We start from the raw sequence: 14000 nt of genomic DNA, 5'->3' as shown, positions 1-14000 counted from the left end.
TGATCTGAAGGGGCACCTGCACCACAATGTTCATAGCAGCAATGTTCACAATAGCTAAACTGTGAAAAGAGCCAAGATGTCCATCAACAGGTGAATAAAGATGTGGTGTATATATATATATATATATCAGCTATCAGAAAGGATGAATACTTACCATTTAAATTGACATGGATGGAAATGGAGGGTATTATGCTGAGTGTTAAGTCAATCAGAGGACAATTATATTGTTTCACTCATAGGTGGAATATAAGAAACAGTGCAGAGGATCATAGGGGAAGGGAGAGAAAACTGAATGGGAAGTCATCAGAGAGGGAGAAAAACCATGAGAGACTCTTAACTCTAGAAAACAAACTGAGGGTTGCTGGAGGGGAGGGGGATGGAGGGATGGGATAACTGGTGATGGGCATTAAGGAGGGCATGTGATGTGATGAGCATTGGGTGTTATATGCAACTGATGAATTATTGAACTCTACATCTGAAACTAATGAGCACTATATGTTGGCTAATTGAATTTAAATTTTAAAAAAAGAGCAGACTTTGGAGCTTGTATCAGTCATGATGCTATAAAGAAAACAGACATGACTCTAGGTACCTATTTCAAGTAGAAGGATACTTAATACAGGAAATAGGTGCTTGCAGAACTGGCAGAAAGGCTTCTGACGCTAAATTCAGGGAGATCCTCACTAGCTTTCAGCTTTGTTGTCTGAGAGCCAGAGAGTTACTGCCACCCAATTCAGAAGCCTGCAGGAAACCACTGACAACTTCAGATACCTTCACAGTCCCAAGGCAGGTGAAATGACAAGGAAAATATAGTGACTGAAAAAAAATTCAGATTTGGGAAGTCCATTTGGGTGTTTTTAAAACCTAACTACAAATTCTTTGAAACTTTTTCCCTCAAGACATGTGATGTTATGTCCCTTCCCCTAGAAATAGAGTAGGCTCATGATGGCTTCAGCCAGCAGAATATAATGGAAATGAAGCTATCTAAGATTAGTGCATAAAAGTGCATAAAAGGCATTGAAGATTCCTGCCTTGCTTATGGAGAAGAGTCATTCTAGGAGCTCTGAGCTGCCATGTAAGAAGTCTGATTACTCCAGGCCACCATGCTGTATACAAGCACAAGCCAAAGGGAGAGGTTTATGAGAGGAGACAGGAAGGTCAGAGAAGGCAATGAGACCATGGAAGCAGAGGAAGAGAAGGAGATGTGATGATAAAAATAGAGGTTGGGGTGATATGGGCCATGAGCCAAGGAATGCCAGCAGCCTCAAAAAGCTGGAAAAAAACAAAGAAGTAGATTGTCCCCTAGAGCCTCCAGAAAGAACACAGTCTGGCTGACCATTTTATTTTTTTAGATTTTTAAAAATTATTTATTTATTTTTAGAGAGAGAGAGAGAATGCATGGGCAAGTAGGGAAGGGAGCGGGGGGGAGGGGCAGCAGGAAAGGGAGGGAGAGAATCTTAAGCTGGCTCCACACTCAGTGCAGAGCCTGATGCAGGGCTTGATCTCACGATCCTGAGATCATGACCTGAGCTAGAATCAAGAGTTTGACGCTTAACTGACTGAGCAAGTCAGGCACCCCTGGCTGACCCATTTTAGACTTGAGGCCTCCAGAACATACATTGTTTTAAGGTATTATGTTTGTGGTAATAATGTTGCACCAATAGCAAATTAATGCAATGCCTGACTCCGAGGACACACTCAGTAAATATTTGTTAGTAAAGAAACAGATGAACTAGGCTATAAGCATCTCTTAAGAAACATGGAATTGTACTCCCACATAATTTTTAAAAAGTTATTTACTGCCTGAAATCCAAATATTAGGAGTTATGATATTTTCAGTTCCCCTAAACTCCTAAAGCCAGACTCAATGTAGGCAGGAATAAGTCAAATAGAAAAGTGCTGTGTTTTAAGAAATGATGATAGGTAAAATTTATTGAACACTTACTATGTGATTTATTTACTTTCTTTCACTTAATCCCCACAACAGCCCTATGAGGTACGCACTACTATCATCATGCCCAGAGGAGGCAAATAATTGGTCCAAGGTCTTGTAAGTTCATTAAGTGATGAAACAAGGATTAGAACCAGGCTGGCTGACTCCAAAATTCGAGTATGTAGTCTTCACTCTGTACTGTCTTGGTGTGGGAAGAGAACAGCTGTTTCCCTTGGTGAGCAACTGGTTAAGTTGCAGTGTCCATCTGCTTATGTTACCTCCTTATCACAATGGTTTTATAAAGGAAACAAAGATGAGTGTGGCAGACTGATTACAAAAACAGCTCTAATTCTCCACTCCTCCCTGTAGCTATGCCATTTACAATGGAAATTTGCAGCTCTTCTCATTAAGAGATGGCAACTATTTCCCCACCCCTTGAATATGGGCTGCTTTTGTGACTTGTTTTGCCCAGCAGAATATAGTGGAAATGATGGTGTGAGAGTCCTGAGCCTGGGCCTTGCACTCTTCCAGGCTCACTCAGGCCTCTAGCTGGCCACAAGGAAAGCCCAGGCTAGCCTGTTAGATGATGAGAGACCACAACAAAGCAGAACAAAGTCATCCAAGTCAAAGCCATGCTAGATTAGTCAGCTCCCGACCAAGCTATCAGCAGACCAGAGATGCTTGACAAGCTCGGCCAAGATCAGCCAAGACCAACCCAGAACAGTAGAATACCCAGCCAAATGTAGACCTGTTGCATGCCCCTATGGCTATTTTGTTGTTGTTGTTGTTGTTTGTTGTTGTTGTTGTTGTTTCCCTGAAGCTTTATTGTGGCAACAGACAACTGACATGGTTAACTTTCAGGCAAAGCAGAAAATATGGCAAATGAACTATGCCTGTATTAATCAGAATAATTCATCAGGAAAATTAATCTAGGTTGCAAGTGAGAGAAATCTGACCCAGACTTGCTTAAGCACACAAGGAATTTTTTGGATTATGTTATTAAAAAGAGCAAGGGTAGACACAGCTAGATCTAGATGCACCAAATTTGTCATTGTGAACTTGACTCCCTCTACCTTTCAGTTCTACCTTTGTCTGTCTTAGTTTCATACTCATGCATGCTTATCCCACATTGGATAAGATGGCCACCCACAGCTTTCAGCTTAAACTCTGTTGTATTCATCATTAAGTAGAAATAGGACTTCTGTTTCCCAATAATTCAAGTAACTGACTAGGATCACATGCCTACCCCTGTTTTTTCAAGGAGATACCCTGGGTCTAGGCTTCAGTCATGGATCCAACCTGGGAGAAAGGGGATGTGTTGGTATTGAAACCACACAGACTAAGAATAAACAAAAAGGGGTTCCCTAAAGGAAAACTGAAGTAGTGCTATCAAAAGAATGGACAGTAGATGAAAACAACATATGACTTCTTTACTCTTCAGTATTACTAGTGAATTAAGGAAAAAGAGAGTGAAGTGATGACTTCTTAGCATTGATTCTTCTGCAGAACAGTAAGTGGTTCACTCCTACCCATAAAAACTTTTCAACATTAACGTCAAAGTAGCTATTTCCATGTGCAATGCTTCCTCCACCCCACTCAGACAAATGGTCAAAAATCAGATTTTGATCACATCTGTCATGTAAGTAGATAAGATCAAGTGGCCATCCACATCAAAGGAAGTGTTTGTGACAGCCATAGAAGCTATCAGGTATCTGAACTTGATCTCAAAGACTCTTGAAGTGTGCCCATAAGCTACCTGACCCATAAAACTGGTTCCAAGTCCTAACTGGAGAGGTAGCATAGTGCAGTGGCTAAGAGGACAGATTCTGGATAGTCTGTGTATGTTTGGGTCCCAGTTATGACCGCTTTATGACACTATGTGACTTGGGGGGAAGTTCCTTAGTCTTTCTGTGCCTGTTTTCCCCTCAGCATGTGGAGATTATAGAATTTACCTTGTAGGAAGAGAAAATGAGTCATTCTGTGCAAAGCACTTGGAACAGTATCTGGTATGTGCTAATAAGAGCTATAAAGTGTCAGCTATTAATCATCTGGAGGATGCATGTGGCAACCAGTCCTTTGAATGTCAGGTAAGAAAGTGTGGCACAATAAATCAAAGATGTGTCACCTTGTCTGAGTCACTTACTGTTTCTGAGATTATTTTGTTTCTTCATTTACACTATGATAGAAATTAGATCTACCCTGCTTACCTTATAGGGCTTGCCACAGGATCAGAGATGACGGGTTCTAACTTCTTTGAAAACTCTAAGTCCTTTATTAATACAGATCATCGCTATCCAGATGATCTGATTTGTGTGCTAGCAGGGAAGTTTTCCATTCCACACTGCCTGAGTAAGGAATCATTAGGAAAGAAAATCTGCTGCTGAAATAAAATAATGGATTCCCCAACCAAACCCAGGTCAAAAGTCATCAGGATTATTTTGTGATCTGAAACACCCACCACCACCTTGATACCTAGCATGAAATTAAGCTGATTGTAATGGAAACTATTAAATTTAGGGTCAGGACATCTGGATTCTAGTTCCCAGTTCTGCAGTTAACTTACTGTGTCATCTTGGGTGGTCATTGTATTTCTCTGGGGTGCTCCAGTCTGTAAAATGAGGAATGCTTGCAGTACTGTGACTGCATGGCTCTTCGGACAGAGGGTTCTGATCACTTGTAGGTAGAGTATTACCCATCGCTTCAGTTAAATCACCACTGAATCTCTGGAAAATACATCTTTCCAGATGGCATTTTATCATAAATATATATTTGATTAAAAGAATACATCCAAGAGTATGTGTTGACACCACAATGACCACATGTATTTAAGCACAGATCATCTTATAAATCCTCCAGAAAAGGATGGCAGTCTTCCTTTCTTCTAACCTACAAAGCACCTGGCAATGTCCTCTTCCATGGACTCTCTTCCATTGTCCTTGCCTTGAGACTCTCAGGTCTTTCTAAGAGGGTGTTTCAGCAATTTCCTACTATAGTGTATAGGTCCTATGCAATCTGCTCCCCCACACCAACCCTGACTTCCTCTCCTCCTTATTCACTGTATACCAGACAAGCTGGGCTCCTGGCTAGTCCTGGACCAGACCAGAGCTTAATCCTGCTTCAGGGCCTTTGCACTTGCTGTCCTTCTGCCTGGAATTATCATCACCCAAATAGCCCCACAGCTCCCTCCCCAACTCCCTTCCTTCAGATTTCTGCTTCCCTAACCACCTTATATAACATAACAAACCCTTCCCACTTTGCTCTGGTGCTCCCTGAATTAGGTACCAGCTAAGCAGTAATAACCAAGAGATACAAAAATGAAGTGGCTCATATTAGATATATGCTTATTTCCTTCTCATGCAACAGTCAAGAATTGAACAATCTAAAGCTGGGGGCTCTGCCATCTTCCACACTTGGTTTCCAAGGAGGGTTCAGTCCATGCCATTTACCAGCCAGTGGGAAAGAGAAAGAAAGGTTCCAAGGTAAGTGGCTTTATCCTTCAGCACATGACCTGCAAGTTACATGAAACACCTCCCCTCGTAATCCATTGGCCTGACCTTGGTCACAATATATCCAGGTATAAAATGGAGGGGAGGAAATGTATGACTACATTACCAGCTAAAACTTGAGATAGGAATTCTTTTTCTAAAAGATGAAAAAGAGAACAAATTCTGTGAAACAATTAAGAGTTTTTGCCACACTCTCTCTCCACCTACTATATCTCCATAGCACTTATTGCGATCTAATGATCTGTAGATTTACATGTTTGTTTTTTATCTCCCCACACAAGAATATGAGCCCCATAAGGTTAGAGAATTTTTTTACTGCTGCATCTTCAACCCTTAGATCAGTGCCTAACACACAGTAGGCACTCATAAAGACTAATTGAGTAAATGAATTTTTTTTCTGGTGTTTGGAAGCACTCATTTCTCTTTCTAATTCACTTCGGATCTCATAGATCTCCAAATTTTCTTGGTTTCTAGTATTGAGATTCTGGTCCAAATTCCTCTCAGCACTCTGAGGATTTAAGAGCAGCGTGTTGTCTTTCTAAATCCCATCTCAGGTAGCCATATTGTTCTCCAAAGGACTTTAGGTTTAGAAGGAGAAGAAGTTAAAAGGAACTACGATTTTTAGAAAATTAATTGGCTTTATTCTTGGAGCAGGTTTTTTTTTTTTTTTTTTTAGGGAGAGGGAAGGGGCAGAGGGAGAGAGAGAACCCCAAGCAGGCTCCACGCCCAGCATGTAGCCCAACACGGGGCTTGGATCTCACAACCCTGAGATCATGACCTAAGCTGAACTCAAGTGTCAGATGCTTAACTGATTGAGCCACCAGATGCCCCTATTCCTGGAGCAGTTTTAAGTTTAGGAAAAAATGAACACAGAATTCCCATATACCCACTTTCCATCTCCATACAACTTTTCCCATTATGAATATCTTATATTAGTATGGTATGTTTGTTGCAATGAATGTCTCAATATTGATACACTATTATTATTATTATTAACTAAAGTCTAAGTATACCTGAGGGTTCACTGTTTGTGTTGTATAGTTCTATGGGTATGTAGTCACCATTACATTATCATACAGAATAGTTTCATTGCCCTAAAAATCCTGTGTTTCATTGGTTTCATCTCTCCCTCTCTATCTTTCCCCAAGTCCTTGGCAACCACTGATTTTTTTACTGTCTTTGTAATTTTGCATTTTCCAGAACATCACATACTTGGGAGTCATACAGTATGTTGCCTTTTCAAATTGGCTTCTTTCACTTAGCAATATGCATTTACATTCCTCCATGTTTTTTCATAACCTGATGGCTCATTTCTTTTTACTGATGAGTAATACCATATTATATGGATGTACCATGGTTTGTTTATCCATTCACCTAATGAAGGACATCTTAATTCTTCCAAGTTTTGGCAATTATGAATAAAGCTGCTATAAACATTCATGTGCTGATTTTTGTGTGGACATAAGTTTCAGTTCATTAGCTTACCTAAGGGAGTGATTGCTGGACCATATGATAAGCCTTTGTTTAGCTTTGTAAGAAATAGATAGTAGGTAATACAGAGGGCACCTGGCTGGCTGAGTCAGTAGAGCATGTGACTCCTGATCTTGGGGTTGTGAGTTCGAGCCCCATATTGGGTACAGAGATTACTTTAAATACATACATACATACATATCTCCAAAATGGCTGTCCCATTTTGCATTCCCACCAGCAATGAATGAGAGTTCCTATTGCTCCAGACCCTCACCAGCACTTGGTGTTGTCACTATTTTGGAATTTAGCCATTCTATAGGTATGTAGGAGTATCTCACTGTTACTTTATTTTGCAATTCTTTAATGACATATAACATTGAGCATCTTTCATATGTTTATTTGCCCTCTGTGTATCTCCTTTAGTGAGGTGTCTATTCAGTTCTTTTGCCTATTTCTTTTTAAGATTTTACTTATTTGACAGAGAGAGAGAGAGAGAGAGAGAGAGAGAGCAGGAACACAAGCAGGAGTGGGAGAAGGAGAAGCAGGCCCCCCACCGAACAGGGAGCCTGATGTGGGACTCGATCCCAGGACACTGGGATCATGAACTGAGCCGAAGGCAGACACTTAATGACTGAGCCAGCCAGGCACCCCTCTTTTGCCCATTTTTTAATTGAGTTTTTTATTGCTGAATTTTAAAAGTTCTTTGCATATTTTGGGCACATGTCTTTATTCAGATATGTGTTTTGCAAATATTTTTTCCCATTCTGTGGCTTGTCTTTTCATCCTCTTCAGACACATGTTGGAGTGTATCTTTTAAAGTATTCTATCACGGATCAAAGAGTGGTATATGAAAAACTAAAAAGTGTCCTTTCCTCTGCCTTCTCTTACTAATATTGAAAACTTACCATTTTATATATGTAAGAAGTTCTGGAAGCAACTCAATTAATTCTTTGACTTCACATAATGCAACATTTAAATCATGAAAATGTACACTACTTCTTTTGACACAGGGTTAATTTTACAAAGTCACACAGCCGAGTAAACCTCCCAAGATTAGAACCCAAGTTTTCTGACTCCTGGTCTGATATTCTTTCCAATCCATCACACTGACTCCTATCATCAAGATTTTATATTTGACTTTTTGATTCTTACTTCTTACATAAATATTTGTGTTTAGAGGAAAGTTTAAGTTTCCAGCCTTGTTTATCAGCAACTCAAAAAATTTACATTAGTTGTGTAAATATTATTTTGGTTACAAGTGACAGAACCCAATTAAAATGGGCTTAGTCATGAAAGGGGAATTAATGAAGTAAGGTAACTAAAAAACCCAAGGACTGGATGGATCCAGTGGCTCAAAGTAGTTAATCCCAATCTCTTGATCTCTCTCTCCCTCTCCCTTCCCTCCCTATTTTTCTCTCAGCTCTATTTTCCTTTGCATAAACTTCATTTTCAGGTCAACTTCTCCTTGTAGTGATAACAATGGCCACCAATAGCTTCAAGGCCCTATTATCTTGGCACATCAAAAAAAAAAAGGAAGCATTTCTTTCCCTAAAGCTCTACCCAAAGGTCCAGATAGGGCTCTTAGCCCAGTTTGGGACACATGTTCTTCTCTGAACCAATTAGTTAGCCAAAGAAATACAGCCTCAGACACAGGCCCCCCTCGTACCTAACCTGAACCTCAGACACCAAGAGTGAGGTATGTGCCAATGTTCTAGATGTTTTAACATACATTAAATCAGTGATTCCCGAATTTAAGCCTGCATCAGAATCATCTGGCAGGCTTGTGAAAACACTCATTACCAGGGGTCCCAGCTCCAGAGTTTCTGATTCAGTATGTTTGCAGTGGGGCCTGAGAACTTGCATTTCTAACAAGTTCCCATAGGGTGCTGATGCTGCTGGTAGGGGGACCACACTTGGAAAACCAACTTACTAGGTTACTGATTCTTCATAACAACCCCATGAGGGGCACTTGAATTGTCTCAGTAAACTGAGACCCACACAGTAGTGGCAGAGCAAGGGATCCTGGGAGACCTGGCAGTGGAGTCCAAGCTCACCCCACCTCTCATTCAAAGAAGCAACTATGATGTAAAACAACCAAGACAAAAATCAATTTGATGCAATGGCATAACCCGAGGGGAGAATAGGAAAATGGAAAAGGAGAAATATATCCAAATTATGAGACTCCTCATCCTTCCTAAAGAAGACATCAGTAATCTAGTTAAGGATAGAAATAAAGAGTAGAAATCATGAAAATAAGTATGTAAAAATATGTAGATGCTTAAGTTGTTCAAAACGCAGGTTAATTTAGGTTAACCTCTCATATCTTTTTTAAAAGATTTTTATTTATTTGTTTGAGAGAGAGAGAGAACAAGTCACCGGGAGGGGCGAAGGGAGAGGGAGAAGCACACTCCCCGCTGAGCAGGGAACCCAACATGGGACCTGATCCCAGGACCCCAGGATCACGACCCGAGCCAAAGGCAGATGCTTAACCAACTGAGCCTCCTCTTACAGCTTTTAAAAGAAAATAAGGAATTTAATGTTCATGACAGAAATGCAAATGGTGAGTGGAAATGAGGAAGAAACAAGCTGAACATAGAAGGCAATGGTGTGTACACGTGAGTGTACGCGTGCCTATATATGCACATGCATGTGTATGTGCACGTGTTTGTGTGTGTGTTTCAGAGGATGGGGGAGGGTATTACAGATATTTTCACACCAACTGAGAACCACACCAACGCCCCTATAAATAGCTGAGCCACTCACTGTATTCAACAAGAAAAGCAGCAGAAGCAACCTATTTGCCAGAGGTATGTTTAAAACCGAAGATAATAGCCTTCCACTTGGAAGAGTCTAATGCAGAGGCTGCAAACTGAAATGCCTACAGGGCCAGGTGGACACCTTAAACCAGTGTATGGGCCAGGGAAGGACAGCAGGGAATGGTAGGGACAGGGGAAAGGGGGCTGCCACTATTCAATTCCAGCTGACTGTTGCTTTTCCTTTTTTTTTTTTAGAGAGAGAGAGAGAGAGAGCACAAGTGTGGGGGGGGGGGGGGGGGAGGTTGGGTGTGGCAGGGGGAGGGTGGAGGTTGGAGCAGAGGAAGAGAGGGAATCTTAAGTAGGTTCCATGCTCAGCAGGGAGCCCAATGCGGGGCTCCATCTCAGGACCCAGAGATCATGACCTGAGGTGAAATCAAGAGTTAGACACACTTAACTGACAGCCACCCAGGGGCCTCGACTGTTGCTTTTCCAAATGTGGGTGAGTTCTGCGGATTTTTTTTTTAAAGAGAAGCTGGAAATCTGGATTTCACCTGAAATCCCTAGGTTTTTGACAAATTAAAATATTTTAAGAATATTGTAAACAGGGGCGCCTGGGTGGCTCCGTCGGTTAAGCGTCTGCCTTCGGCTCAGGTCATGATCCTAGGGTCCTGGGATTGAGCCCCACATCAAGCTCCCTGCTCTGCAGAGTCTGCTTCTCCCCTTCCCTCTGCCCAACTGCCCCCTCACCCCCTGCTTGTGCTTTCTTTTTCTCTGAAATAAATAAATAAAATATTTAAAAAAAAAAGAATATTGTAAACAAAACATACTACTAGGCTACACTGGGCTTGTCAAACCCATCAATCTGTAATTTCTGGTCTGATGTCTCTGATGCCTACGTTTTAAACAAGGGAAAGAAGAATAGAAGCTCAGTGCTCCCGTGCTAAAATGTGGTCACATAACTGAGAAAGATAACTATTAAAATAATAATAACTAATGTTTAAATGGCTGTTAGGTTATAGGAGACTTTGACCTGCTTTACAACAAAGGATCTCCTTACCGACCAGAAAGTAAAAAGGCAGATTGGACTACTATGCTTTTTTTAAAGATAAGGAAATTGAGGCTGAGTGGTTAAGTCACTAGTCAGTTATCAACTAAACATGGAAAATCCCAACTGTTCTGGATCTAACCTCCATGCTCTTGATGCCTCCTGATTTCCACACAACTGCGAACAGTACATAGTTCTCTCAAGAACAGAATGACTTCTGGATCAGCTTGCCCTGCTACTTACAGGTCACTAAGAGATCCTCCTTGGTCCACTCTTTCTTCTCTTTCACTTCACTCGCCTCTGTTCATTTGAGACCTCACCTCCTTAGTCCCTTGTCGGGTCAAGATCATCTCTGATTTGACATATTGCACCCCTTGAGCCCCTTTCTAGACAAGACCATGACACCAGACAGACCCGCCCCCTCCCAGACCATCATATATAATACCTTAGGTAATCTTTCAGCAGCCTTGTATGACTGCTGTCCCCACTTTATAGATCAGGAAACTGAGGCTCTCCCCACCTCTCAGTTTCACCCTGTCCCTTATGTTTTCCATTAGCCCAAGGATGATAGGGATGATGCCAATGCCCAGTGCTACTCTGACAGGGTGTGGCTTAGAATGAGGAATTAAAAATACCAAATTTATACTCAACCATTTTGAACCTTTTCATACACTGTTCCCTTCATTTTATACTTTTCCCTTTACCTAGATAACATCATTCATGTCTGTGTTCCTCCTTTGCCTGGCTAACTTCTATTCATTTCCTGAGTCTCAGCTTAGATGTCACCTGTACCCAGAAGCCTTCTCTGGACTCCACTTCCATAAACTCATGTAATCATATAGTCCCATGGACTTGAAACTGCTGTGTGCTAGGCAATAAGGAAACGAAGATTAAAAGGTACAATTTCCAAGAATTCATGATCAAGCTTAGGAAGGAAGGAAGGAAGGAAGGAACTGTAAGTTTCCTGACTGGAATAAATGGATCAGGCAGAACAACAGTGGGGAAAAACAGAAGATGGCATGAGGTATTCAAGGTCTTGGCACAGAGAAAGGAAAGGACACAATTATCTGGGGGGTGATTTTAGCAACAGTTTGGGAATATTGCTTAGAGTGGAGGCTCTTACCTTAGGATGACTGTAGACTTCTAATTTTCTGAAATCATCTACGCAGTTTAGTGTGAATGACTTTATTTGCTCTTTTCTGAGGAGAAGGTCTACAGCTTTCACTGACTTCCTTAAGAGATCTGTGATGCATTAAGGTGAAGAACCACCTAAAGAAAAAAAAAAAAACAGCTTACTGGAAACCAACCAAATATTGGGCACTTCTATATTTTATTATTAAAAAATCCATGAATGCTATGGAGCCATTAAAAATACTTACAATCCCATGATGACATAGAAAATACTGATGTCATAATGCCAATAATAATATGAAAGTGTTATACCTACTTCACCTCTTCACCCAATTTCCTCCAGAGTCCATGCATATTTTGCCTCCTTTCTTCAACACTGGACTGTACTTATCAAGGTCACCAGTGACCTTCACTTTGTCAGATCCAGCAGCTCCTTTCCTAGCCTCAGCTTTCAGCATAGTTGACCACTGGTTCTTCTTCCATGCCAAGACTAGCCTGTATCTACCTCACTGGCTCTCTATCCCATTCTCCTTCCAGTCCACTGCTAAATGTTGGAGCACTCCAAGGTCCAACTGGGTCTTCTCTTCTTCATCCTCCTTTTCATCACTCTCTCCCTAAATGATCTCAACCAGTTCCATGGCTTTAAATACCCAACATGGTTCAGCAGTGAAGAGTATTTAAGGCATGTAAGTCACACCTCCAGCCCTGACCTCTACACTGAGCTCTGGGCAGGAATGTATTCAGTTGTCTACTTAACATCTCTCCTTGTGTAAGCCGTAAGCATCACACTTAAATATTTCCAAACAGAATTATATTAATATTATTATTGTGTGTCTCGTTCAGCTCACAGAACAGGGCATGGCCCATTGTAGATTCTCAAGAAATACTTGTTGAGTGAATAAGTGAAAAAAATATACATACAACCGTTGGTACAGTTATGTTTCACAACGTAAGAGTGGTAGGAAAAACACCGAAATATTAACTGACTGCACATGAAATTGTAAGATTTTTTTCCCCTAAATCTCCTTTTCTATTTTTCAATTTTATTTGGACAGGTAGTGGTTAAGTGTATCAGACTTTCACGCTCGGAGACTTCTGCTAGACTGCCACTTACCGGCTGCACATCCCTGCTTTCTTCGTATGCCAAAGGGGTTTAAAAATATGCTCCTCATTTATGTTAACGTAGCGTTCACAATGAGTTTTACTATGAAATTATTAATGTAAAGAGCTTTGCAGGGTGCATAGCTGAAGGATAATGACTGTTAGCTGACAATGCTGACTGGCATGTTTTCTTTTATAATAAAAATACAGATTTTTCCTAGAAATCTTTCCTGAAACGAGAAAAAGAACTCCACGTCCGCACCTGCAGCAGCTCTCCGAGGCCCCACCGGGTTTCCAGGAGGCTGCGCCTGCTCTGTCACTTCTTCCGTCCACGTGATCCTTCCAGTCCCCTCCCCGTCTTCAATATGGCGGCACCCAGGGGCACAAGCCGCACGTGATGAAGTCCGAGCCCCGGGCAATCGGAGAGTGCATGCAAGTGTGTGAGCCAGTTTACCTCTGTACCGTCTGTTGCATCCCTTCCACCCCCCAACTAGGTCCTCGCGGCCCCCTGCCTCTCTGCAGCCATGAAGACAAAGCCCGTTTCCCACAAGACCGAAAACACGTACCGGGTGAGCAAAGGAACTTGGGCCCAGAACAGTGGTGTGGGTCCCTGCTGCCTCAGCCTTGCTACTGGGTCTGAGCGGGACTCCCGGGGCTGTAGTGTTCTGGGCTGAGCGTGAGTCCCTTATATGGCAAAGGGAGACTTTCCGGGTGTAGTAAACATGAGGTGGGGAAAGACGTCTGGATAGCCGACCTCGCCTGTGGTTTGTGGGGCCTGACTTGCCTGGGAATTCCCTTAGCCCAGAGTGAGATTCATGATCATAGACTAGCTGCTTAGGAGATGTTTCTCTACTGCTCTTTTATCCATAAAGATCAAATTGGGCGAGCCGGCGGGAGGAGGTGAGTGATTTCCAGCTAATGGCCGTGACATCACTTTTTGTTTGTTCCCTGAGAATTCCTTTGTTACGGTACAACCGTTTGTCTGTGTTTTTAAAACACTATTGTTGCAGCGACTTAACCAGATCCCTCTGCTTGTAGCGGGTCATGAAATCTAACAC

General features: G+C 41.8%; 1 protein-coding gene and 1 long non-coding RNA gene across 4 annotated transcripts in view; one reads left to right on the top strand and one right to left on the bottom strand.

Moving 5' to 3' along the window:
- LOC141374083 (uncharacterized) overlaps positions 1 to 13841 on the bottom strand; it is a 98107-nt gene extending 84266 nt beyond the window's left edge. For both annotated transcript variants that reach the window (XR_012380643.1, XR_012380644.1), the window contains exons 1-2: positions 13509 to 13841; positions 11834 to 11979 (exon numbers count right to left, since the gene is read on the bottom strand). This is a non-coding gene — a long non-coding RNA (uncharacterized lncRNA). The remainder of the gene's footprint in view (positions 1 to 11833; positions 11980 to 13508) is intronic.
- UTP20 (UTP20 small subunit processome component) overlaps positions 13278 to 14000 on the top strand; it is a 98129-nt gene continuing 97406 nt past the window's right edge. For both annotated transcript variants that reach the window (XM_025881225.2, XM_073900414.1), the window contains exon 1: positions 13278 to 13511. In XM_025881225.2, the coding sequence (XP_025737010.1) occupies positions 13467 to 13511 (45 nt within the window). In that variant the 5' untranslated portion in view covers positions 13278 to 13466. The remainder of the gene's footprint in view (positions 13512 to 14000) is intronic.

The sequence above is a fragment of the Callorhinus ursinus genome, unplaced genomic scaffold, assembly GCF_003265705.2.
Source record: "Callorhinus ursinus isolate GAN/ISIS: 27379988/994484 unplaced genomic scaffold, GSC_fseal_2.0 scaffold14, whole genome shotgun sequence".
In the NCBI taxonomy this organism is placed as follows: Eukaryota; Metazoa; Chordata; class Mammalia; order Carnivora; family Otariidae; genus Callorhinus; species Callorhinus ursinus.
The sequence above is the reverse complement of the archived record's forward strand: the minus strand, read 5'-3'. Positions and strand labels throughout refer to the sequence as shown.